This window comes from Callithrix jacchus, chromosome 10 (genome assembly GCF_049354715.1).
Source record: "Callithrix jacchus isolate 240 chromosome 10, calJac240_pri, whole genome shotgun sequence".
Classification (NCBI taxonomy): Eukaryota; Metazoa; Chordata; class Mammalia; order Primates; family Cebidae; genus Callithrix; species Callithrix jacchus.
Window position 1 is genome coordinate 8,060,001 of NC_133511.1, and position 26,908 is coordinate 8,086,908.

The window sequence follows — 26,908 nt, forward strand, 5'->3', positions numbered from 1 at the left end:
ACGAAATGGATGTGCCAGGCACCGTCCTAATAGATAGACAGGTCTGTGCCCCCAGTAGCTTGCTTTTCACAATTGTCCTTTGTTTTGTTATAGTCCTGCAATATGCTGCTTGACTTTGGCACTGACCACCATTATAGTTCCAGAAACAGTAAAAATGGGAATAGAGCCAAATATTTGTGAAGTAAATAAAAGCTTTTCTTTAAAGGAATCAATAATGAGATGGCTCTTATTCTATCAGCTAGAGGATGACTTAGAAAATAGTACGGAAGTGCCTCCGATTCTTCACAGGTAATTTAAGTTCATTACATGCTGCTGGTTTTTTTGTTTATCAGGCTCTCCACCTACTTGATGCCAGGTGGCTTTTTATTCTATACTGATAGTGCAGAATTTCCCAGATCTAGCCTTAATTATTCAATATTCCATTTGTTTTTACAGTTATCAGAGTCTGTATGCCTGATTGCTTCTGAAATAAAGGGTCGTCTCACTGTGAGAATATGGGGGGTATGCATATAATTCTTTGAGCATTTATGTGTTCCTCTATGATTTTTTTTTTTTTTTTTTTTTTTTTTTGAGATAGAGTCTCACTCGGTCATCCAGGCTGGAATGCAGTGGCACAATCTTGGCTCACTGCAACCTCCACCTCGTGGGTTCAAGCAGTTCTCTGCCTCAGCCTCCTGAGTAGCTGGGATTACAGGTGCCTGCCACCATGCCTGGCTAATTTTTGTATTTTTAGTAGAGACGGGGTTTTGCCATCTTGGCCAGACTGGTCTTGAACTCCTGACCTCATGATCCACCCGCCTTGGCCTCCCAAAGTGCTGGGATTATGGGTGTGAGCCACTGCACCTGGCCTCCTTTCTGATTTTTTAAATAGAATATGGGGGGTATGCATGAAGAATGTACATATAATTCTTTGAGCATTTATGTGTTCCTTTCTGATTTTTTAAATGAGTAAGTCCATATATCTGACTCATGTAGATCCTGGATCCTTTCTCATAATAGGAGTGTCTTCTGGGTGAAATATGTTTTATTAATGAGGAGAGGAAATAAGGAAGACAAAGCAGGATGTAAGCACCAGGATAAGGGAACTGAGTCACTTGTCCACTTAACCTTTCCACAGATGGTAATTGGAACCAAATGATTGGAGAGCAAACCTCTGAATGGATCCATTTGCTTTTGCTTTAATTTTATAACCTTCTTTTATTTCAGAAATGACCATCAGACATGATCTTGTTTCTAAATAGTATTGGAAACGTTAGTAACAATGGTTGTCCTCCTTAAAGTACCCTTTTGGATATTAAGAAATTTAGTGTAGATGAAAGCAGTTTTAATCTAGGATCCAAATTTCAGAAGTCAAGAATTATAGCTAAACATGGATGTTAAAGTTTAAAGTATTCTTAACATGACTTTTGGTCTTTTAAGTGAAGCTTCTTTTTTTCTTTATAGTAATTTTCCTCATCTCGTACTGGAGAAAATTCTTGTGAGTCTGACTATGAAAAACTGTAAGGCTGCAGTGAATTTTTTCCAAAGTGCGCCAGAATGGTATGTTTTCTAATATTGTTCTTTGTCATTTTAGGATATAGCTTTAATTACAAAGTGAATAATTTTAGCTGGGTAGTAGCTGCATCTTAATAATTATAAACTAAATTGGTCCCCCAAAATCACAACTGTTAGCCAGGGAAAAGGTTGTTTTAATTCAGTGATTGTAATCTATGTTTTGTAACATTAGATGAAGGTTACTATTTTTTAATGCTGTCTAATATGTGACAAGTGCCAATGGGAAAAATTGAATGGTTATACCGGGAAATTAAGAATATAAAATTTATATGAAATAAGTTCTTAAAGGTGCGACCCATTTCTGTACATCAACTGTGATTTGACTGTTAGCTTTAAAAACTAATGATAATTGAAAACAAAAAATAAATCTAAACCTGATTTTAGTTGATTGACTCAAAAGACTTAGGTTGCATTACTGTGACTGAAAATGACTCACTGGCACAAAGATTCCTTATCTCCCTCAAGAGGGCAAAAAATGAAAAAAAATTTTATTTTTTGCAGAAATTGATGGTGAAAAACAAATAAATACCAACCACAATAATGAAAGTTTAGTTGGAAGATTGTTACTTTTCTAACCAAAAGGATGCATAACTGCTTAACCATACCAGATATTAAAGGTTTTTAAACTTATGCTTGTTACTCCCTCTGCTTGGTGAAAAAACAGATATGTTTTCAGACAGTGTTATGCTCAACATTTATATACGGTGTTTTAAAAGACAATTTCTGAATTTGCCTTTGAAATTGTAACTTGTGGAGGAGCAGGCCTGCATCCTGCCGGGACAGCTCTGCTACTTGCAGCCACCTCAGTGGCTGCCTCTCTAGCCACCTCCAGAGGGATCTGGATGAGGAGGAAGTGGAGGTGTCACCGGCCTCGGCCTTTGCCCAGTCCTCTGTGGGCACTGAAGGGGACTACAGTGTTGACCGTTACGGGTGCTACATGTTTGCTTTCAGAGCAGTAGTGTGCAGAAGCGTGGAGGGGGATGGCAGGACGGCCTCATCCCTATGACAGTGACTCCAGTGATCCAGAGAATTGGGATCAGAAATTGCATAGTAGACTTTGTAAACTTTATCAACATTCAAGTACTTCCTTACGTGTTGGTAAAGGAGGAGTTGACCAACATGAGTCTACATGTGCTAGTCAGGGACATGAAAGATCGAGAGACAGACGAAGGACAAGTGACAGATCACGAGACTCATCCCATGAAAAACAGAGTCTCAACTCACTCCTTGTATTAGAAATGTGACTTCTCCTACACAACAGCACCACATTGAATGAGAAAATGATCACAGTTCCTCTCGTCCAAGCAGTCCGCATCTTCAGAGAGCACCCCCAAATGGTTCCATTAGCAGTACTGGGAACGGCAGCAGAAACAGTAGTCAGTCAAGTTCAGATGGTAGTTGTAGGACAGCTGGAGAGATGCTGTTTGTATATGAAAATACAAAAGGAGGAGCTCGGAATATAAGAACGTCAGGACTAGTGACACTAAAAGAGGATAACACTACATTTGTTGTAGACTCATCCATTTTTACTGCACAGCCAAATACAACGTTGGGCAGGATGTTTGGACCTCGCAGAGAACATAACTTTACATGACCCAGTGAGAAAGGAGAGTTTCAGGTGGCAGAGGGAATTGGTTCCACTGTGTTTCAAGCTATTCTGGATTACTATAAAACAGGAATATTCCATTGTCCTGATGGCATATATCTATTCCTGAACTGAGAGAAGCATGTGACTATCTTTGTGTCTCTTTTGAATATAGTACTATTAAATGTAGAGATCTCAGTACCCTAATGCATGAGTTATCAAATGATGGTGCTCGAGGACAATTGGAATTTTATCTGGAAGAAATGATCCTCCCTCTCATGGTAGCTAGTGCTCTGAGTGGGGAACAGGAATGTCATATAGTGGTGCTTTCAGATGATGATGTGGTTGATTGAGATGAAGAATATCCACCACAGATGGGAGAAGAATATTCATAAATTATTTATAGCACAAAATTATATAGATTTTTCAAGTACATTGAAAACAGAGATGTGGCCAAGTCAGTTTTGAAGGAGAGGGGTCTTGAGAAGATTAGATTGGGAGTAGAAAGTTATCCTACCTACAAAGAAAAAATAAAGAAAAGGCCTGTAGGCCACCCAGAAATGATCTACAACTATGTCCAAAGACCCTTTATTCGAATGTCCTGGGAGAAGGAAGAAGAAAAGAGTCGGCTTGTAGACTTTCAGTGTGTAAAGAGTAAATCTATCACCAGTCTTGCAGCAGCTGCGGCAGACATTCCCCAAGACCAGCTGGAAGTCATGCACCCAACTCTGCAAGGGGATGAGCTGGACATTCTCCCTGTCCATCCCCCTTCTGGCACAGTGACCTTGATCCTGATGCACAGAATCCAATGCTGTGTTGCTGATGTTCCTTGAAACCATAGCATGCTACTCTTCACAGTGACGTTGTACTCTCCTCATTCTGCACTGCAAGGCCACTCTTCTTCATTGTGAGATGCATGTAACAATGTTTAGGATATTGCAGTGTAGGGTTTTTTAAAGACCAAAGGCAGCTGAATGGTTTTTTAAAATGAATACAACTCTGCCATCTTGAAGTTCCAGTTACATAAATGTATTTGATTACCACTAGGTTTGTGAAATTGGTTCTTTATATGAGGGATGGTCCTTTTTCACACATCTAGGTCTTTTCAAAAGTGGTGGAAATAGGCAGCTGGGGTACTTTCAGTTTGGACTGATAATCATCACACCCCAGATAAAATACAGAATATTATAAAGTTGCACTTTATAAATGGTAGTTAAATGGAAATGTTCAAGCCATTTTATAATTGTGATGCACAGTATAACCTAAGCAAGTGCTTCTCTCAAAGTATTCCTTCAGTAAAATCTGTATAGTTTGCTGCCCTTGATGAGCAGAAAGTATTTATCTTGGGCTTAGCTAAATGATCAGAATGAGATTTAATGCCCATATCACATCAGTTCAGTTATCTCCAGTCCTGGTTCACCCTTCAGAGTGAGTCACATGCAGGGAGTGTGAACGTCAGAGGTGGCTTATGATCCAGTCTGTCTTATCCTTAATCTGTCACAGACACTTATTTACTGATGCTTTTTTTCTTAAGAGACATGGGATAGGAAAATGAAGTGTTTGCTCCTCATTTACTAAATGATTATAAACTCAAGTTTTTCATCAAAATAAAATTCCATTTTTTTTTTTTAAGAAAAAGAAATTGTAATTTGTATTTCTTTGGTCTATTAGTAAAATTGCTACTGACTAATGAAATTTGATACAAGTAGCTTTCAAAGTCGAAAGAAGATAAGCTTTAAACAATAATCTATTAATTGTATAAGTAATCTTTGAATGATGTAGATACTGTGTTGTTTTCCTTTGTAATATGTTGCTAATTTATAGAGGCAAAGCATTAGGTAGTTTGTTTATAAATTAAAGATCTTACTTTCTTGAAGTGAACAACACCAAAGAGATAAAGAAGAACCTTCATTTTCAGAAGTAGAAGAACTGTTTCTTCAGACAACTTTTGACAAGATGGACTTTTTAACTGCTGTGAGAGAATGTGCTATAGAAAAGCACCAATCTAGTATTGGCTTTTCTGTCCACCAGAATCTCAAGGAATCACTGGTTCGCTATCTTCTGGGATTATCAGAACAGCTTCTAAATAGTTATTCATCTGAGGTGAGATTAAAAGAACTAAGCTTATATATATTCTAAGCTTATACTTTGGTAAACTGTTAGGAAGGAGAAATAGGGGCAGGAGAAACACTAAGAGTTGTGGGAGGCTTGGTTTTAAAAGCAAAATGGCAGTAAAGGGCTACAAATTGGGACAACTTAGCATAATTAAAGGAAAACTCAAAAATAATAATTTGAGTACTTCCTTTGTGCTGGGAACTATGGTAGACATAAAAGAATTCCTCGTGTAGGAAAATGGGGAATAGCAAGAGTCTGGGCATAGGGATTATATGATGAAAAAAACCTCTGAATACAAAGGAGGGAGATGTAACAGTAGGAGAAAAGAACACAATTTAAACAAATAATAGATTTTGGTGGCATTTGAAGAGGGATGAGGGACTAGTAAAGACAATAAATGGACTAGCAATTATTTTAGATGTCATCTAGGAATTTCCTTTAGCCTCATAAAATCACAAATTCTCTTCATGTATGCTGTTCTCTTGCCCAAACTCCCATTTTTAAAAATGTGAAATGTCTTTCTACCTATTTGTATGTATTCAGATCATCCACATGTGAAAATCCTTGCTAATACCTTTCTTAGAATCTGAGAAAGTGAGATTCCAAGACTTGTTCTTTTTGAGACGAAGTCTCGCTCTGTTGCCCAGGCTGGAGTGCAGTGGTGTCATCTTGGCTCACCGAAGCTTCCGCCTTCTGGCTCAAGTTCTCCCACCTCAGGTTTCTGAATAGCTGGTACTACAGGCACATGCTGCCATGCCCAGCTAATTTTTGTATTTTTAGTAGAGATGGGGTTTTGCCATGTTGGCCAGGCTGGTCTTGAACACCTGACCTCAGGTGATTGGCCCACCTCGGCATCCCAAAGTGCTAGGATTACAGGTGTGAGCCACTGTGCCTGGCCTAATAATTTTTCATCTTTTAATTTTATAGTACTTAATGTTTCACATTTTTAATAGCAGTTAGCATTTTCTTTATACCAAGGATATTTACATATGGTTTGTATACAAATATCTCTTGAACTATCACATACACTCTTTTTTTTTTTTTTTTTTTTTGAGATGGAGTCTTTGCTCTCACCCAGGCTGGAGTGCAATGGCGTGATCTCGGCTCACCTCAACCTCCGCCTCTGGGGTTCAAGCAATTCTCCTGCCTCAGCCTCCCAAGTAGCTGGGACTACAGGCATGCACCACCATGCCCAGCTAATTTTTTTGTATTTCTAGTAGAGACGGGGTTTCACCTTGTTGACCAGGATGGTCTCAATATCTTGACCTCGTGATCTACCCACCTTGGCCTCCCAAAGTGCTGGGATTATAGGCGTGAGCCACCGTGCCCGGCCTTAATTTTTATATTTTTAGTAGAGTTGGGGTTTTACCATGTTGGCCAGGCTGATCTCAAACTCCTGACCTTGTGATTCGCCTGCTTTGGCCTCCCAGAGTGCTGGGATTACAGGCACGAGTCACAGCGCCTTGCCCATGTAAACTCTGTAAAGGGCATACATATTTTTATTAATCTTTGTATCCTCCACAGTGCCTTGTTACATGGTAAATGATTAAATGAAATAAAGCCTGTAATCTCTTCAAAGAAGTGAATTCAGTAGCCAGGGAAAATGACCTGAGAAGGGACAGTGTGCCTCTTTCTGATCTTTTGCTGACATTCTTCTGTGCCACAATTGTAATCACTTTCAAGTAATTTAGTTTTGTGTATTTTTTCCTAGAATGCCATTTCTGACCCTGTAGGAACAAAAAATCAGAACATCTTGTGTGTAACTTAGCAGATTCTTATGTAATTCTATAAAATTGTCTAAACTGTTTTTTGGGATATGGTCTCACTGCTGCCCAGGCTGGAGTGCAGTGGCACGATCTCAGCTCACTGCAACCTCTGCCTCCTGGGTTCAAGCAATTTTCCTGCCTCAGCATCCTGAGTAGCTGGTATTATAGGCACCTGCCATCACACCTGGGTAATTTTTTGTGTTTTTAGTAGAGACAGTGTTTCACCACATTGGCCAGGTTGGTTTTGAACTCCTGACCTCAGGTGATCCTCCTGCCTTGGCCTCCCAAAATGGGATTACAGACATGAGCTACCGTGCCCAGCCAGCTGTCTAAACTTTATATACTAGAAAAAAATGCTTTATGCTAGTCTGTGGGGTCTAAAAAGCTGAGTAAGTCAAGGCTCCTTTTCCTCAGAAGCTTAAAATGTCATTTTAATGTCTCTTTATATGACTCTAATTTCTACTTGTGTTCTAGGACTTATAGTCATTTATTTGCCTATCAACTTTTTTTCTTTTCTTTCATTTCTACCTCAGGCATTTAAGGGCCTACGTGTACAGTACACTTTGCACCCTAAGATGATATGTTCTGCTTGGCCATTAGGAGATATTTAGGCTGTTTTTCTTGAGAATCCTAGTTATATTTCTACAGTGATCTCCTAGTTGTTTTTAGAGATATTCAGAATATGCCACCTTTAACTCAGTTAACTGAACTTTTGTTTTTTAATATGTATGTAGAATTTGCTCTTATAAAAGATAATTATAGAATATACAGAATTATTTATGAAATACATATTTTTTTGTGTGGTTTGTTTTAAGATTACAAATTCAGAAATGCTTGTCCGGTGTTCAGTTCTTTTGGTGGGTGTCCTTGGCTGCTACTGCTATATGGGTGTAATAACTGAAGATGAAGCATATAAGTCAGAATTATTCCAGAAAGCCAAGGTAAGAGAATTTATGCTAATAAAGTTTCTGATAAATTTGAATGAAATCTATTGCTGATAACATTATTGCATTTGTTTGGAAGACATTAAATTTTATGTAGGTTAACCCTGTCTCTTTTATTTATGTAATATGAGAAGAATTATACTGTGTATTTTTAAAACTTGAAATTACTATAATCCAACTATAAATAATAGTAAATGAAAAAATATCACATTAAAATCTAATCTCATTAAAATATTGATTTTTGTCTACTTTTTTTCTTTTTTTCTTTCTTTCTTTTTTTTTTTTAAGAGATAGAGTCTTGCTCTCTGTAGCCCAGGCTGAAGTGCAGTGGTGTGATCTGGGCTCACTGCAGCCTCTGCCTCCTGGATCCCGGTTCAAGCAATTCTCCTACCTCAGCCTCCCAACTATCTGGGATTACAGGCACGAGCCACCATGCCCAGCTAATTTTTGTATTTTTTAGTAGAGATGGGGTTTCACTATGTTGGCCAGTCTGATTGTGAACTCCTGACCTTGTGATCCACCTGCCTTGGCCTCCCAAAGTGCTGGGATTACAGGCATGAGCCACCACGCCCGGCCTGTCTGTCCTTTTTAAAGTTTTCCCTGTGATCAGTTATATTGAAGAATCTTTGATTAAGGGTTAACACCCTTAATCAAGTAGGCTGTAAGCATGAAACTCTGATCTCTTGGTAGTACTAACTGTTAGTGATTTTTACTTATACTACGTGACTACGTGGAACTTCTAAAAACATTTCATTTTTTCTCTTGTGTACTTTTTTATTTTATAGAGTATGTCCAAGATCAAAGTGTACTTTTAAAAGCAATACTAAACTATAATTTTAACTGGAATTTGCATTTTTCCTTCTATTTGTAATAGTCTCTAATGCAATGTGCAGGAGAAAGTATCACTCTGTTTAAAAATAAGACAAATGAAGAATTCAGAATTGGTTCCTTGAGAAATATAATGTATCTATGTACACGTTCCTTGAGCAACTGTACCAAGGTAAGATTTTCTTCTTGTTTTGTGTTTTGAGATAGGATCTTTCTCTGTCACCCAGGCTGGAGTGCAGTGGCATTGTCATGACTCAATGTAGCTTGACCTCCTGGTTTCAAGCAATTCTCTTGCCTCAAGGTCCTGAGTAATTGGGACTACAGTTATGTACCACCTAGCTAAAATTTTCTTTTTACTTGATAGTATAGTCTGTGCAGGGGATTGATTACTGATTGGTGTTACTGTTTTGGTGTCCACTCATAAGTTTGTTCTTTACTTTTATTTTTATTCTTTTTTTTTGAGACAGTTTCTTGCTCTTTCAACGGGGCTGAATTGCAGTGATGTGATCACAGTTCACAGCAGCCTTGACCGCCTGGGCTCAAGTGATCCTCCCACCTCAGTCTCCCTAGTAGTTGGGACTACAGGTGTACACTATCATGCCTGGCTGATTTTTGTATTGTTTGTATTGACGGGGTTTTAAACCTTGCCCAGGCTAGTCTCAAACCCTGGGCTCAAGTGATCCTTCCACCGCAGCATCTCAAAGTGCTGTGATTACAGGTGTGAGCTACCATATTTGACCACATTCATAAGTTTACAAACTGATTTAAAATTAAATTGAATGGTACATAAAGGTAATATCCAGACAAATAAGCAATAGGAATTTGAGTTTGTCATGAAACTAATTTTATAATTTCAGGAAGTTTTCTGAGATTGTCTTACCACTTCTGTATACAACCATGTAGATGACTCTTTTATTCCCAGCACATTTCATTCATTTAATAAAAATTTGTTGACTCAAACTTTGGGGTATGCATAGCAGGGCTAGTGAGCAGCACAGCGATAACTCTAGCACATACTTTACTTTCTTTTGCTCAGATCGTCTCACATTACATTTGTTAGAAAGAGCGTAATCTTTGTTTTTATCTGCAGCAGGCCCGTGAGGTAGCCAAGCCAGTCCCCAGAGTATTGATAATAATTGGAAATATATTTGAAACCTAATACTAGGTACATGACTGTATATCAATTATCAACAGACTTTCTGTTTTGTAATGTGTTTTTCCTCCCTTTTGGTGTAAGTGGGAAAGGAGAAAAGTAGAAGAATAAATTCTAACCTATAATTAATTACAGCTTAATTATGTTTAGAGTCAATAGCAGTTACTTTAATGTTGTTAAAGCACAATGAAAGATGTACAGTATAGTAACGATCACTCTGAGGAGAGATGTGTTTTGGAAGCTGCGTATATCTTGGCCCTAATAGTAAACTATTTATCTACATTCCATTCAAGATAGAGAAAACATTGTCTGCCAAGAATAATTGTTTTTATTTCTTTGTTGCTTGGTTCTTTGTTTGTCTTAATTGCAGAAGAGTCCAAGTAAGATTGCGTCTGGCTTTTTCCTGCGGCTGTTAACGTCAAAGCTAATGAATGATATTGCAGATATTTGTAAAACTTTAGTAAGTATGCTTTCTATTTTGCTATCGTATTTCCATTCTAATATGCATAATTTTTTGGTTGAAATATCTTTGTAAATAGGGATGCATCTGAAAACATATAACATATTACATTTTTATAAATGTGGAAATTAAATAGTTGTTTGTCTTGTGGGGAAATACACCTGATTGCTTCTTAATATCAATACCTACCATAGTGAGTGCCTGCCTTCAGTTTCTCAATAAATAATACACTGAATGATGGGGAACTAATCAGCCAGGCTTATACCTATTGCTGTGCAACATTGTACCAAAATTCAAAATAATTACTTGTTCTTTAAAAGTGACCAAAAATCTTGCCAGACAAGCAACATATTCTTATTGTAGTATTTATTTTTCTTCCCCACAAACGGGCTTATGCCACATACATTTTTTTGTCTGAACCATTGCTGGCCATACAAAGTAGATATTGAAATATCTTGAGTGAAAACATATTCTATAACTTGCTTATTTCCATTTTATGACACATCTTAATCATTTTCCATGTCACTGTACTTATTTTATAAGCTGTCTGTTATACTTTATTTAGCAGTGCATGGTATTCTATTGTGTGGTAACAGTGAATAGTATGCATGTATAGAAAAGCCCATCTGCTCCTTTTATTTATTTATTATTTTTGAGATGGAGTCTCACTCTGTTGCCCAGGCTGGAGTTCAGTGGCACAATCTCAGCTCTGCCTCCCAGGTTCAAGAGATTCTCCTGCCTCAGCCTCCTCACAAGCTGGGATTACAGATGTGTGCCACCACGCCTGGCTAATTTTTATATTTTTAGTAGAGACAGGGTTTCATCATGTTGGCCAGGCTGGTCTCCAACTCCTGACCTCAAATGTTGCTTTCACCTCAGCCTCCCAAAGTGCTGGGATTACAGATGTGAGCCATTCTTCCCATCTGCTATTAATTAACATTTTAAGTGATTTCTAGTTATTTGGGTTACAAAGACTTCTGTGGTACAGATTATTATACTTTTGTCTATTTGTATTTGTGTATATGATAGATGTAGGATAATTTCTAGCAATAGACTTGCTTGTTCAAAAAGAATGTGAATTTTACTTTTGATGGATATTGTCATTGTCCTCCAAAAAAGTCATACCAATTTAGACATTTCTCTACAGGCTTATCAACTTTGGGTGTTATAAAACTTCTTAATATGAGAAATAATTTTTAAAGTTTGTATATTACTTTGTTATGTAGACATTTTACGCTTATACATCCATTTTCCTATTGTTGGACATTTAGTAGAAAAAGTACTGTAGCGCTCATACTTACTCATTAACCTTGAATTGTTTGATTAGGTAAATTTTTTTTTTTTGAGATGGAGTCTTGCTTTGCCACCCAAGCTGGGGTGCAGTGGCACAGTCTTGGCTCATTGCAACCTCTGCCTCCCAGGTTCAAGCAATTCTCCTGCCTCAGCTTCCCAAGTAGGTGTGATTACAGGTGCCCACCACCACACCTGGCTAATTTTTGTGTTTTTAATAGAGAGCGTTTTACCATGTTGGCCAGGCTGGTCTCGAACTCTTGACCTCAAGTGATCCGCCTCAACCCCCAAATTACTGGGATTACAGATGTGAGCCACTGTGCGTGACCTGATTAGGTAAATTTTAAGTACAACGTGGTCCTGCAAGAAGCTATCTTGAACATCTTTGTTTCTCTTCCTTGAAGGCATTCACAATCAAAAAGCCATTTGACCATGGAGATGTAGAATCAATGGAAGATGATACTAATGGAAATCTAATGGAGGTGGAGGATCAGTCATCCATGACTCTATTTGATGATTACCCTGATAGTAGTGTTAGTGATGCAAATGAACCTGGAGAGAGCCAAAGTACCATAGGTAAATATATATTTACTGCTTGGGATTTCTTTTACCTCTTTATATTAATTTGGCAGTGTAAGAGTCCTCAGTGATATCAATTTTATGCTTATTTCATTTTCCCTTAGTCTAGCCTTTTAGGATTATTCCTATATACTTTAAATTTTTCTGATTTTTACTCAAATTTATTAGTTTCCTAGTTTATTCTTCATAGGAAGAACTTAAGATAACTATTAAAGATATAGTCCCAGCTACTCGGGAGGCTGAGGCAGGAGAATTGCTTGAACCCAGGAGGCAGAGGTTGCGGTGAGCCGAGATCGCGCCATTGCACTCCAGCCTGCGTAACAAGAGCGAAACTCCGTCTCAAAAAAAAAAAAAAGAAAGAAAGAAAGATAACTATTAAAGAAATAAAAACCATATGATAGGTTATTTGGACAATAGAAAGCAGGAAATGAAAACTCACCCATCATACCATTGCTTTAACCTTTTTCTATTATTTCGCTGTAGAACCTTTCAAAATTGTAATCAACATCAAGAGTCACATGTTATTAATGCCTGTTTAATATTAATTATAAGTATTTTTTCCATGTGGTTGCTTGTCTTGATAGTCATACTTTTTAATGGCTTCACCATTTTTCAATCACAAATACCATAATTTATTTGACATTTTTTATTGTCAGAAATTTAGATTCTTTTGTTTTTTCCTCTAATAAACATGACTGCAGCGATCATTTGTCTAAAGGGATTTTTCCCCCCATATTTTAAATTATTTCTTGACAACAGAATCCTGGATAATTTTTTAAAAAGACTTTTAAAGCTTTTAGTATATAATTAATTTTACTATAAATCTGTTTTTCATATGCTTTTTTTTTGTAAAGAGGAGGACATTTGGGGCTGTTGTGCCCCTCTCTGAATGAGTGCTTTTTGTTTTTAGGTGCCATTAACCCTTTAGCTGAAGAATACCTATCAAAGCAAGATCTCCTCTTCTTAGACATGCTCAAGTTCCTGTGTTTGTGTGTAACTGCTGTTCAGACCAATGCCGTGTCCTTTAGGGCAGCTGACATTCGGAGGAAGTTGTTAATGTTAATTGATTCTAGCACGCTAGACCCCACAAAATCTCTTCACTTGCATATGGTGAGTTACGTTGAATGAACAAGCTCTTGGATTGTATCTGATGTTGCTGACTGAATGTAAAGAATCACATGCTGTCTTTGAAGAATTGGAATTGCTCTCTTGAGAAATGAACCTGAGGCTAGTTGGAAAATAACATTTTTTCTTTTAATGTGCTATGAACAAATTTAGGAAGATGCTGAAATATTAAAACTTAGATGGGTTTTGGATAGATTTATTCTTTAGGTTTAATTAATTATTATATATTATTTTAATTAGGCTAAGAAACATAGACCCTGAATGTAAACATAATACATAACATTGTGTTTGAAGCTGGAATCTTGTTTTTACCTTAGTTTCTATATTTTCAGCTTTTTGGATTTGATTTCAAAATGATAGTAAAGTTACAAGAATACTACAAAATATTTCCATATACTCTTGATAAGCTTTTACAGTTAACATGTTACCACTCTTGCCTAATATTCCCTCTCTCCACATATACTCACACACAGATACACACGTTATTTTCTCTGAACCATTTTGAGATGAACTTGCACACATGGTGCTCCTTACACTTCAGGGTATATTTCCTAAAAACAAGGGTACACTTCTTTTTAGCCACAGTATAATCATCAAAATCAAGAAGTTAACATTTTATCATTGCACTTAGGTGCATAGTCTGTTTAGTCTCCTTCAATCTGGAACAGTTCTTTTCTTATTTAATATGACCTTCATATATTTGAATAGTACAAGTTCATTGCTGTGAGTTTGTCTGTTTCCTCATGATTAGATTTATACTTTGATGAGAATTTTACAAAAGTAATTCCTCTTTTGCCTTCACCCCATCCATTTATCTGCATGTTGATATCTAAAATCCAAGCCAGTATCACACGGTTTACCCTTTTTTCTGTCCAAATTTATACATTTCTTTTTTTCTTTGAGATGGAGTTTCACTCTTGTCGCCCAGGCTGGAGTGCAGAGGTGTGATCTCAGCTCACAGCAACCTCCACCTCCTGGGTTCAAGGGATTCTCCTGCCTCAGCCTCCCAAGTAGCTGGGATTACAGGCATGCGCCACCATGCCCAGCCAGTTTTGTATTTTTTAGTAGAGACGGGGTTTCTCCATGTTGGTCAGGCTGGTATTAAGCTCCCGACCTCAGTTTCAGACTATAAGACTTAACAGTTTCAGAATCTTGCTCAAGCTCTTAACTGCAGCACACAATACAAGCTAGACTTTTGCATTTTCCTTCTCCAATCCTCACAGTTATCTGGCCAAGTAAGTGATAAATCCCCACTTTACAGATGAGGGTACAAAGGCCCTAGATGATATAAGGCAAGTTTTTTAACCAGAAAAGTTAAGGCTTTGATACTGGGACTTGAATTCTGCTGTTTGACTTCAAAGCCTTTTGTTTTTACTATACCCCTCTTAAAAATTTACAGCTGTATGTGTGTGCATGTATGAATTTATGTTTATATACTTTTTTTTTTTTTTTTGAGATGGAGTCTCGCTCTGTTACCCAGGCTGGAGTGCAGTGGTGCGATCTTGGCTCACTGCAACCTCTATCTCCTGAGTTCAAATGGTTCTCCTGCCTCAGCCTCCTGAGTAGCTGGGACTACAGACCCCTGCCACCATGCCTGGCTAATTTTTGTATTTTCAGTAGAGACGGGGTTTCACCATATTGGCCAGGTTGGTCTCGAACTCCTGACCTTGTGATCCGCCCTCCTCAGCCTCCCAACATGCTGGGATTACAGGCATGAGCCTGCCTATGTTTATATACTTTTTAACGTAAATGATTTGTGAATAAACCTGACTTTTTTCCCTCCTACCATCTTAGTATCTAATGCTTTTAAAGGAGCTTCCTGGAAAAGAATATCCCTTGCCAATGGAAGATGTTATTGAACTTCTGAAACCACTATCGTAAGAAATTAAAACCTTATGTTCACTTTAAATTTATAAAATAACTGATGTGTTCTGTTAAGCTGATGAAGTGAAACGTTTTTCACCACAGCAATGTGTGTTCTTTGTATCGTCGTGACCAAGATGTCTGTAAAACGATTTTAAACCATGTCCTTCATATCGTGAGAAACCTAGGTCAAAGCAATATGGACTCTGAGAACACAAGGGATGCTCAAGGACAGTTTCTTACAGTAATTGGAGCATTTTGGTAGGTACAGCTTATTTTGTGGTCTTATTTGTCTTTTGTTATCTGTGGATAACAAAATGCAAATTTTGTATCTACATCAGTGATTTCTTCTGATCTTCCTACATAGCTAATATATCTTTTAAGAATAGCAGAATATAATTTGGGTTTCCCTCAGTTGCTTGAAAAACTACACTGCTTTTTTTTAAAGCTTGGCTTTCTAAGCTGTTTAACTCATCTCCCTGCAAATTTTGAGTCATTTAATAGTTTGACATATATAGTGAATAAAGGAAGGATAACAAGCCAAAATCAGTTGAATTGTTCATATTCCCAAAGTGAACAAATTGGCCTTGTCACTATCTGGTTATTTTATCTATATTGTCACATTCCGAGATAACACCATGATACTTACAGAGGAACACATATATATAATTTAGAACCCTTGTACTATTTGACTGATGAGTAATTCTAAATCAATAGAATGTTTTTTGTTTTTTTGGGGATGGAGTCTCACTCCATCACCCAGGCTGGAGTGCAGTGGTGCGATATGGGCTCACTGCAGTCTCTGCCTGCCAGGTTCAAGCAATTCTCCTGCCTCAGCTCTTGAGTAGCTATGATTACTGCCACCACGCCTGGCTAATTTTTTTGCATTTTTAGTAGAGATGCGGTTTCACCATTTTGGCCAGGCTGGTCTCAAACTCCTGACCTCAAGTGATCTGTCCACCTCAGCCTCCCAAAGTATTGGGATTACAGGCCTGAGCCAGTGCACCCTGCCTGAATGTGGTGTTGAAATCTTCGATATACCAAACAAAACTTTAGCAATTTCTTTCTAAAGTAAGTTGACTGTAATGTGGTTAGCCATTCTATGGTAGCCCCCCAAAAAAGAGTCATGATGGTATAAAACAAATCATTTGTGCTAAAATGAATTCTTTCAAACCGATTTCTTTTAGCTTGAATTTTTGGGAAGGTGAGTATGTTGGCATATTCCATATCATGACAAATAAGTTTAGCACAGAAAGACATATTGGAAGCAACTTATAATAACCTTGATATTCGGTGAATTTTCTGAGTGCTTTTACTGGAATGATTATTTGACTTCCAAAAACTTACTTAATTTCAGGCATCTAACAAAGGAGAAGAAATATACATTCTCTGTAAGAATGGCCCTAGTAGAATGCCTTAAATGTTTGCTTGAGGTGAGTTTTTGCATTTTATTAGTAAGATCTCCATTGAAAATTTTAAAGCAGTTTTTGTTAATGAGTGAATTTTCTCTATTTCATGTTCAAGCTCAGTTCTTTTTGCACAGGCTGATCCTTACTCAAAGTGGGCTGTTCTTCACGTGGTGGGAGAAGACTTTCCTGTAAATGAAGTATTTACACAGTTTCTTGCTGATAATCATCACCAGGTTCGCATGTTGGCTGCCAAGTCAATCAACAGGTAATAGGTCAAGTATTCGTGAGTATGTGGAATGCTGTGGGCAGCAGTAGTGTCTCGCACACTAACTGCTCACAGTTGCAATATTAAAAATAACTGACACTTACTGAGTATATACGATGTGCCTGGCATTTATGTTTTTTCTTAATCCTTACACTTCTATCACTTAGATTCTATTATTTCCTTCAATTTCTAAATGAAACTGTGACTTAGTGAGGTAAAGTAACTTCCTTATGCCACAGAGCTAGTAAGTGGTTGGCTTGAGTTAAGTGTGCCTACTAACACAGGAGATATGGACTGTTTGAAAATTACTGTGATTTTTATGTGAGTTTATGAAATGATAATTAGCATATTTTACATTGTGCTAATTACACAATTATGTTTACTTGAGTGAACATCCAGTATAGCCCTGGGATGATTCTATCATGAGGATCTTTTATGTTTGAGTACTAGAATACACTTATATTAATTCGGTCTTGTTTTTGCCTTTGTTTTGTTTTGTTTTGTTTTGCAACAAGAGTTTCGCTCATGTCTCCCAGGCTGGATGGAATGCAATGGCATTATCTTGGCACACTGCAGCCTCTGCCTCCTGGGTTCAAGCAATTCTGCCCCATCCTCCTGAGTAGCTGGGATTACAGGCGCCTGCCACCACGCCTGTCTAATTTTTGTATTTTTAGTAGAGCCAGAGTTTCACCATACTAGGCCAGACTGGTCTCAAACTCTTGACCTCAGGTGATCCACCTGCCTCAGCCTCCCAAAGGGCTGGGATTACAGGCATGAACCTGCAGTCATGTGGTTTTTGTCATTGGTTCTGTTTATGTTGTTGATTACGTTTACTGATTTGTGTACATTGTACCAGCCTTGTATCCCAGGGATGAAGCTGACTTGATCATGGTGGATAAGCTTTTTGATGTGCTACTGGATTCGGGTTGCCAGTGTTTTATTGAGGATTTTCACATCGATGTTCATCAGGGATATTAGCCTGGAATTTTCTTTTTTTGTTGTGTCCCAGCCAGATTTTGGTGTCAGGATGATGCTGGCCTCATAAAATGGGTTAGGGAGGACTCCCTCTTTTTCTGTTGTTTGGAATAGTTTCAGAAGGAACAGTACCAGCTCCTCTTTGTATCTCTGGTAGAATTTGGCTGTGAATCTATCTGGTCCTGGGCTTTTTTTGGTTGGTCGCTATTACTGCCTCCATTTCAGCACTTGATTGGTCTGTTCAGGGATTCGACTTCTTCCTGGTTTTGTCTTGGGAAAGTGTATGTGTCCAGGAATTTATCCATTTCTTCTAGATTTTCTAGTTTATTTGCATAGAGGTGTGTATAGTATTATCTGATGATAGTTTGTATTTCTGAGGGATCAGTAATGATATCCCCTTTATTGTTTTTTATTGTGTCTATTTGATTCTTCTCTCTTCTTTATTAGTCTGGCTAGCAGTCTTGTCTATTTTGTTAATCTTTTCAAAATACCAGCTCCTGGATTGCTAGACTTTTTTGAAGGGTTTTTCATGTCTCTGTCTCCTTCAGTTCTGCTCTGACCTTAGTTATTTCTTGGCTTCTGCTAGCTTTTAAATTTATTTGCTCTTGCTTCTCTAGGTCTTTTAATTGTGATGTTAGGGTGTCAATTTTAGATCTTTCCTGCTTTCTTCTGTGGGCATTTAGTGGTATAAATTTTCCTCTAAACACTGCTTTTTCATCCCAGAGATTCTGATATGTTATGTCTTTGTTCTCACTGGTTTTAAAACCTTAATTTCATTATTTACCCAGTAGTTATTCAGGAGCAGGTTGTTCAGTTTCCCTGTAGTTGTGCAGTTTTCAGTGAGTTTCTTATGAGTCTTTTTCTATGGAAAGAAAGTTCTTGCAGCTAGCTTGGTGTCTGCCACCAGGGCCCTGGTAGTGTAGGCACCCGAGGGAATCTCTGGGTCTATGGTTGCGAAGACCACGGGAAAAACGTAGTTTCTGGGCTGGAATTCACCATCCTCAGGGCACAGTCCCTCATGGCTTCCATTGGCTAGGGGAGGGTGTTCCCCAACCCCTTGCACTTCCCAGGTGAGGTGATGCCCCACCCTGCTTCACCTCACCCTCTGTGGGCTGCACCCACTGTCTAACCAGTCCCAATGAGATGAGCTGGGTGCCTCAGTTGGAAATGCAGAAATCACCCAGCTTCTGCACTAATCTCATTGGGAGCTGCAGATTGGAGCTGTTCTTATTCAGCCATTTTGCTGTTCCCTTGTTTTATTTTTCTTCAGCATTTCTGATAACTTGAAACATCCTAGTTTAATATATTTACGTCTCCCTTTCCACTTGTATATAAATTCCTAAAAGGCACTGGTTTTTTGTCTGTTCTGTTCATTGCTGTATTTTTAGTACCTAAAACAATATTTGGCATGTGATAGGTATTCAATAACTGTTTATAAAATAATGTACTTGAAAAAAAATTACAAGATCCTATAAAAACATCAAAGCTGAAAAATCATTTGAGTAATTTACTGTTCAGATCTTTCATTATGTAAGACCAATAATAAAGATCACTATATTGTTCCAGCAGCCGCATAAAGTATTAAACCTGTTTCAGTGGTTGAATATGCTGGCAGTAATGTTTTCATAAACTAGATTTTGTGTCTGCCTCCTTCGGTTTGGAACTCTTTTCAGTAAGAGTTTCCATTGTAAGAATTTCTAATGAATATGTTTAGAAGTTCAAGTTCTTCCTAAATATCACAGATAAAAGATAGCAAATACATGCTGGACTTTAAGGACTGAGGTTATATGAGACTGAGTTGAATGTGATAAGGCAGCAGTGTAGTGGTGGCATTGAAAAAAATGGAACAGTCACAAAGTATAAATTCAAGAATGACAAATAGCATTCTTTTTTTTTTTTTTCAATTTTACACTTGTTAGATTTTTTCTTAGTTCATTTGTGTTGCATAAAGGAATACCTGAGGCTGAGTATTTATAAAGAAAAGAGGTTTATTTGGCATATGGCATCTACATCTGGTAAGGGCCTCAGACTCATGGCAGAAGGCAAAGAGGAATCAGTGTGTGCAGAGATCACATGGTGAGAGAGGAGGCAAAGGAGTGTGGGGAAGACAGTGCCAGGCTCTTTTTTTTTTTTTTTTTAAATAACCAGCTATTGTGGGAACTTAATAGTGAGAACTCACTTATTCCCTACGCTTAGGCCTTTATTCATGAGGGATCAGCTCACATGACTCAGACACCTCCCACTGGGCATAACCTAATGGGGATCAGATTTCAGCATGACATTTGGACGGTTAAACATTCGGACGATAGCAGATATCTGATGTTTAGCTATTTTAAAAGCAGTTAGAGAGACTAGAAGAATCAGAGGAACTTAATTATAAAAACTTTGATTACTAAAAAAGGATAACGGACGAAGTTGATTTAGCCTTAAATAAGTGGCTGCTATGCAGAAGGCACACTGATGAACCTTTTACCATCACATAAAACAAAATTTAAATGGTACATTAAAACATTAACCTACCCACTTTGAGAGTGATTAAATATTAGAGCAGGTTGACATTGGAATCTCTGGACTCAACTAATTGGTATTTGGCCAGAGAATAGTTTATCTTTTCTGGCTAGTTTGAGTTCAGTGCTGTTCAGATTTGGGCAGTAGTTAAAAGAGATTTTAAGACCCTCTTCAATTCTAGGAGAAAATAGATTTTTTATTAAAGACGTTAATACTAAGCTGCTGGTCTGAACCTATTTAAATAAACTCAGGTTTTGTTAGTCTTTAAAAAAGAGCTAGTATGTTATGTCTCACAGAGTGATTTATTTTTGTTTTGGAATATGCTTTGGATTAAACAATTATTTCACTTTTTGTTTGTTTGTTTGCTTGTTTTAAGATTATTCCAGGACACAAAACGAGATTCTTCCAGGTTACTGAAAGCACTTCCTTGGAAGCTTCAGCAAACAGCTTTTCAAAATGCATACTTGAAAGCTCAGGAAGGAATGAGAGAAATGGTAATTTTAAGTAACGTGTATTTGCTATTATCATACGCTTGCTATGAATATTCTATAAATTACCAAGTTTGGCATAACAGTGTTTATAATCCAGTAGTTACTATATAAAACTGCTCTAAAACAACTATATGAATTCAATGAAACTCCATTATTTCTAGGATACAGTGGGTCAAATCATAGTAAGTTCTTTTGGTTTAACTTAATTTGTAGCATTTTTATGGAGAAACCCAAAATTTAATTGAGTTTCTTTGGGAGTATAAATGGCTTCCTTATTTTAAAAAGCCTTTCATGTGTGATCTGATTAAAAACGAATTAAGGGAACGGGTGACAATTGGAAGAAATGGATTGAGAAAAAGATCAAATTATGGTGTTTCCAGTGAAACTTGTGATATTTCACATTGCTGTAGAATATATGGTAATAATTGTCTTAGGATTCAAATTTTTTCATATATTTATGCCCTGATTTGTTTCTTGTGAGTACTTAAGATAGTTAAATGACTGTCAAATCTGTGATAGCAGGAAATTGGAAAAGACAGTTGAAGGAATGTGAATTTAGAAAAGAATTTCAATAGATTAGAAAGATAAGTGTAAATAACATAAATCTAATAGAGATCATGTATATTACACATTTTAAATCAGCCTGTTAACTGCAAAAAGGGAAAATACTGATCTGACAGCAGTTCCTTTAGATAAAGACCTAAGAAGTTTTACGTCTTGAGATTATAGTATGAATCAGCATTGTATTACAGTTATCAAAAAAGGCCAACTCTATCTTATACAGCATTAATAGAAACATTGTATGAACAAAGTTGATATAAGAACTTGGATCTTCTGTAATTTTTACTTTATTTATTTTTATATTTTTAATTGTTATGGATACATAGTAGGGGTGTGTGTGTGTGTATTTGTGAGGTACATGAGATGTTTTGATACAGATATACAGTCTGATTATTTCAATGTGATGAAATAATCACATCATAGAGAATGGGATATCCATCTCCTCATTTATCCTTTGTGTTACAAGCAATCCAATTACACTGTTTTAGTTATTAAATGTTTCTGTATAGCCAGAATGTTATAGATCTGTGTCTTATAAAAAATGGGTGAAGGAATTGACTTAGGTGGAAAGGTCATAATTGTTTTTAAATGTGTCAATGCTTGTGATTTAGTAAAGGTATTAGGTCCTTACTTTTTCTTGTAACAAAAGAACTATGATTAGTGAATAAGAGGTTCTCTAAATGTGGAATAGCTAGTCAAAAAATCTGGAGTTCAGTTGGGATTTTATAATTGATTGTTAAACATTTACGTTTTACCTTATGTTATTTTTTTTTTTTAATTTCTTTTTAAGTCCCATGGCGCTGAGAACCCTGAAGCTTTGGATGAAATTTATAATAGAAAATCTGTTTTACTGATGTTGATAGCCGTGGTTTTATCCTGTAGCCCTATCTGTGAAAAACAGGCTTTGTTTGCTCTATGTAAATCTGTGAAAGAAAGCGGATTAGAACCTCACCTTGTGAAAAAGGTATATGTGGATGAATATTTTATTATAAGCTTCCTTGGGTCACTGTGAAATAATTTTAAAATTTAAAGCTAGATTTTCTAAGTGGCACTTATTTAAGACTAAGAAACAATTTTATTTTTTGGGTTGGGAATATTGGAAAGCAGTTATATGAAAACTATTTGTATGTTTTTTCTTTTTCTTTCTTTTTTATTTATTTCTTTTTTTAATTTGTAATTTTTTTTTCTTTCATAAAAACTATTCAAATGGTGTATTTATGTATATGCATTGTTGTTTCTTACATTCGGTTTAAGAGCATTTCACAAGGCTTTCATTGAACTAACAAGGGTGAATGACTTGTTCACCAGACAGACCAGGCTTTTGGAAATAGTAATTTTTGAGGGAAACATATGGACCCAAGAGCAATATAGGTGTTTTGCCCGGTAGATTCTTGGGCAGCACCTTGGGGTCTAGCAGGGCCAGAAGTCAAATTTTACAGCTATCAGGCTTTTAATTTCAATTATTAGGGGAGAAGGACTAGGGACCTGCCTTGTAATTATTACATCAGCACAGTATTATAGAATGTTGGCCCCTTCTCTTTTGCATCACCTCAGCATTTATGGTTTAGGAAGTTCCAGGCCTTGCCATTGCAGATTTTCATGTGATAAGTCAGTGGTAGGTCAGTGAACTGACACTCCAGTTAACATTCTACCAGCATAGTTTCCGTGGGGCTCTATAGTAAGCCAACCTGTAATTAGTTAACCTTTTATCTCTCAGTATGAAATTTGTTTATATGCAAATACATTACCTAATAGTTGTAAGTGGTATGTATTCTGTGGATTTTTAAATTTGGATTTAAGCCTGAGAGGAATGATTTTGCTTTATTTTAAATTATTTATTTATTTTGAAAGGGTCTCACTCTCACCCAGGCTAGAGTTCAGTGATTCAATCATGGCTCACTGCAGTCTTGACCTCCTGGGCTCAAGCAGTCCTCCCAAGCCGCCTGAGTAGCTGGGACTACAGACATGTGCCACCATGCCTGGCTAATTTGTTACACAAATGGGTTCTCGCTGTGCTGCCCAAGGTGGTCTTGAACTCTTGGGCTTAAAGCCCTCCCTCCTCGGCCCCCCAAAGCATTAGGATTGCAGGTGTGGACCACCATGTCTGGCCAATAATTTTACTTTAAATCTACCTTTAAATGTAACCAAATGTTGGAAACTCTCAGCATATTTTTGTTTTTATTTACCTAACATTTATTGAGCGCTTGCTGTGTGTCAGATGTAGTGCCAGTGGAGTACATTTTCTTCCTTATCATCCCCATCTCAGAGATGAGGAAATCAAGAAAAGTTAAAAGAATGTTGTTTCTAGGTCTTACTCTAAATAATATTAACAAGCATTTAAATGATTTATTTTTTTCATTTTTCTTAACAAATTGACTTTTTGGTTTCTGCAGGTTTTAGAGAAAGTTTCTGAAACGTTTGGATATAGGTGTTTAGAAGACTTTATGGCTTCTCATTTAGATTATCTGGTTTTGGAATGGCTAAATCTTCAAGATACTGAATACAGCTTATCTTCTTTTCCTTTTATTTTATTAAACTACACAAATATTGAGGATTTCTATAGGTAAGTTTGCATATAACGTGTGAAATTTGTTTAGTTTAAAGTTAGTTAACAATGTTTAGCAAGTCCCCATCACCAGCACCACATAAACCATGCCCATACACATGTGTGTGTGAAGGCCACATGGTTCTAGTAGCAGGACAGCTTGTTTTAATAAAAATGTATTTAGTGGCTCACGTCTGTAACCCCAGCACTTTGGGAGGCCCAGGCGGGCAGATCACAAGGTCAGGAGATTGAGGCCATCTTGGCCAACATGGTGAAACCCCATCTCTACTTCAAAAATACGAAAATTGGTTGGGTGTGGCAATGCATGCCTGTAATCCATGCTACTCGGGAGGCTGAGGCATGACAATCGCTTAAACCCAGAAGGTAGAAGTTGCAGTGAGCCAAGATTGTGCCACTGCACTCCAGCCTGGTGACAGAGCAAGACTCTGTCTCAAAAAAAAAAAAGAATGTATTGAAGGGAGTCACTGGACTTCAGATCTGGTCCTGGCTGTGCCAACAACCAGCTATGTGACTTTGGTCAAGCCACATAAAGACCCTCTATGCCTTGGTTTTTTAATCTGTAAAGTGAAGGAGTTACACAAGGAGATTTTTCAGGTCCCTTTCAGCTTTAATATTTGATCATCTTTCCTTTGAAAAAATTGAAGATAAATTACTAGTACCTGGTTATTTCTGCCTGGTTTTTCTTTTCTGTTGCTTGACTATAGGCTATTGAATCATTACTTCTATTAGATTTAGAAACTTAATGTAAAACTTTATTTTGCTGTCTTTAACTCTGTAGAAGAAAAATTTGAAAATGGAGAGGTTTGAAACAATAAAAAGTAATATTTAGGCATCAGGATGATGGGAAGGTGTCTCATACTTGTTGAGCATGCTCTGTGCTGTGGACTTTGCTATGCATTTTACAGGTAGTGTATCTCAGATGAGTTTCAGGCTCGTCCTAATAGAGCTTTCTAGTAGATTATGAGTTGTATGTCGATAGTCTCCTTTAAGAAGGATAGTCCTATAAAAGTAAATTTAGTGGTCCTTACAGTTCATTCATTTTGGCAGAGCAATATAGTAATTTCTTTGTATATGTGAGGGGTTGGTTCCCAGATCCCCCATGTATGCCTAAATCTGTGCATACTCAATCCCCAGGTTGTCCCAGCAGAACCCATGTGAAAAGTCAGTCCTCTGTGTATACAGACTTTCACCTCCTGTGCATACTGTTTTTCTATCTGCATTTGGTTGAAAAATATGCAAGTATAAGTTCAAACCCATGTTTTTCAAGGGCCAACTACATTTACATTAGTTTGAATTTATAATTGCTTCTACATTTTCTTTTACAATATTTTTACATAAATTATTTATGTATAAATTGATTATACAGAATAAATAAATATAAATTCAAATCTCCATTTTTATTTACTTGTTTTCTTTTTACTTTTTGCTAAGGGTGCTACTGAACAAAGTCCCCATTTTAAAATCATGTAATTATAATGATGGTATATTCTAAGCTTTCTAATTTTTTTAATGTGACTATTTAGAATTTACTTAATTTTTCCATTTCAAATTAAAGAATGTTTAATAATCTAGATAAAGTGTGATACTTTAATGCTGACGGTATTAAAACACTGTATTATTTTGAGAACTATTTTATAAAATTTTACTTGGAAAAGTTATATATAACCTGTATTTTAAATTTTTATATTTTTAGATCTTGTTATAAGATTTTGATTCCACATCTGGTGATTCGAAGCCGTTTTGATGAGGTGAAGTGCATTGCTAATCAGATTCAAGAGGACTGGAAAAGTCTTCTAACAGACTGCTTTCCAAAGATTCTTGTCAATATTCTTCCTTATTTTGCCTATGAGGGTACAGGAGACAGTGGGATGGCACAGCAAAGAGAGACTGCTACCAAAGTCTATGATATGCTTAAAAGTGAAAACTTACTGGGAAAACAGGTACGGTTTCAATTTCTATCTACTTTTTGTTACCTGAATGATCTGCGATATAAGCTTTAAATTTTAAGTCTATTTATTCTTTTTTATATATTGAAACTTAGCTTGTTGTAATCATTATCTAGCACAGCCAACCCATGAATTTTTTTGGTTATGTCGTGTTCTCTCCCTCTGATTGCCTTTTAAATAAGTATAAGTGTATTAAATTGGAAATAACCCAAAAAATAATTTGAATAATTTTCTTCTGCCATTTAAAAATTATTTTAACTGCAGTAATACACAAATGCAAGCTGGTTGTTAAAGTCAAGGAATACTAAACAGTGTATAGAAAATCTTCACTTCCTCTTCAGTCTCACCAAGCTTTCCACTTTCCAAGAAAAAGAAGCATCCCTCATTCCTATAGTTCTCATATCCTGCTCTTTGTTTTTTTATGGCACCTATTACCTTCTAACATATGATACAATGTACTTTGTTTTTGTTTTTGAGACAGAGTCTCACTCTGTTGCCCAGACTGGAGTGCAGTGGTACAATCTCAGCTCACTGAAGCCTCTGCCTCCCAGGTTCAAGCGATTCTCCTGCCTTAGCTACCCAAGTAGCTGGGACTACAAGTGCGGCCGCCACACCCAGCTAATTTCTGTGTTTTTAGTACAGATGGGTTTTTGCCATGTTGGTCAAGCTGGTCTTGAACTCCCGACCTCAGGTGATCTTCCCACCTCAGCCTCCCAAAGTGCTGTGATTACAGGCATGAGCCATCGTGCCCAACCACAATATACTTTTGAATTATGTTAATTGTTTATCAGTCGTCTCTACCATAAGTTCTCTCTCTTTTTGTGGCTAATGTATCTCAACCACATAATATATTTTGGGAATTCATTAAATCTCTGTCAAAAGGAGTTGAGTAAGGAAGGATTTAACAAGCTTCGTTTGTTTTATA

The 26,908-nt window shown here is 37.0% G+C and overlaps 1 protein-coding gene and 1 pseudogene across 5 annotated transcripts in view; both read left to right on the forward strand.

The window, feature by feature from the left end:
- ATM (ATM serine/threonine kinase) overlaps window positions 1-26,908 on the forward strand; it is a 140,040-nt gene that overhangs the window by 30,319 nt on the left and 82,813 nt on the right. For all 5 annotated transcript variants that reach the window (XM_035264446.3, XM_035264444.3, XM_078339378.1 and 2 more), the window contains 16 exons: window positions 94-288; window positions 1,444-1,539; window positions 5,017-5,242; window positions 7,836-7,961; window positions 8,839-8,964; window positions 10,316-10,405; window positions 12,100-12,271; window positions 13,185-13,384; window positions 15,194-15,276; window positions 15,368-15,523; window positions 16,620-16,695; window positions 16,806-16,936; window positions 20,796-20,913; window positions 22,262-22,435; window positions 23,865-24,034; window positions 25,731-25,977. In XM_035264446.3, the coding sequence (XP_035120337.3) occupies window positions 94-288; window positions 1,444-1,539; window positions 5,017-5,242; window positions 7,836-7,961; window positions 8,839-8,964; window positions 10,316-10,405; window positions 12,100-12,271; window positions 13,185-13,384; window positions 15,194-15,276; window positions 15,368-15,523; window positions 16,620-16,695; window positions 16,806-16,936; window positions 20,796-20,913; window positions 22,262-22,435; window positions 23,865-24,034; window positions 25,731-25,977 (2,386 nt within the window). The remainder of the gene's footprint in view (window positions 1-93; window positions 289-1,443; window positions 1,540-5,016; window positions 5,243-7,835; window positions 7,962-8,838; window positions 8,965-10,315; window positions 10,406-12,099; window positions 12,272-13,184; window positions 13,385-15,193; window positions 15,277-15,367; window positions 15,524-16,619; window positions 16,696-16,805; window positions 16,937-20,795; window positions 20,914-22,261; window positions 22,436-23,864; window positions 24,035-25,730; window positions 25,978-26,908) is intronic.
- On the forward strand, window positions 2,390-4,098 carry LOC103796002 (BTB/POZ domain-containing protein 10 pseudogene; annotated as a pseudogene).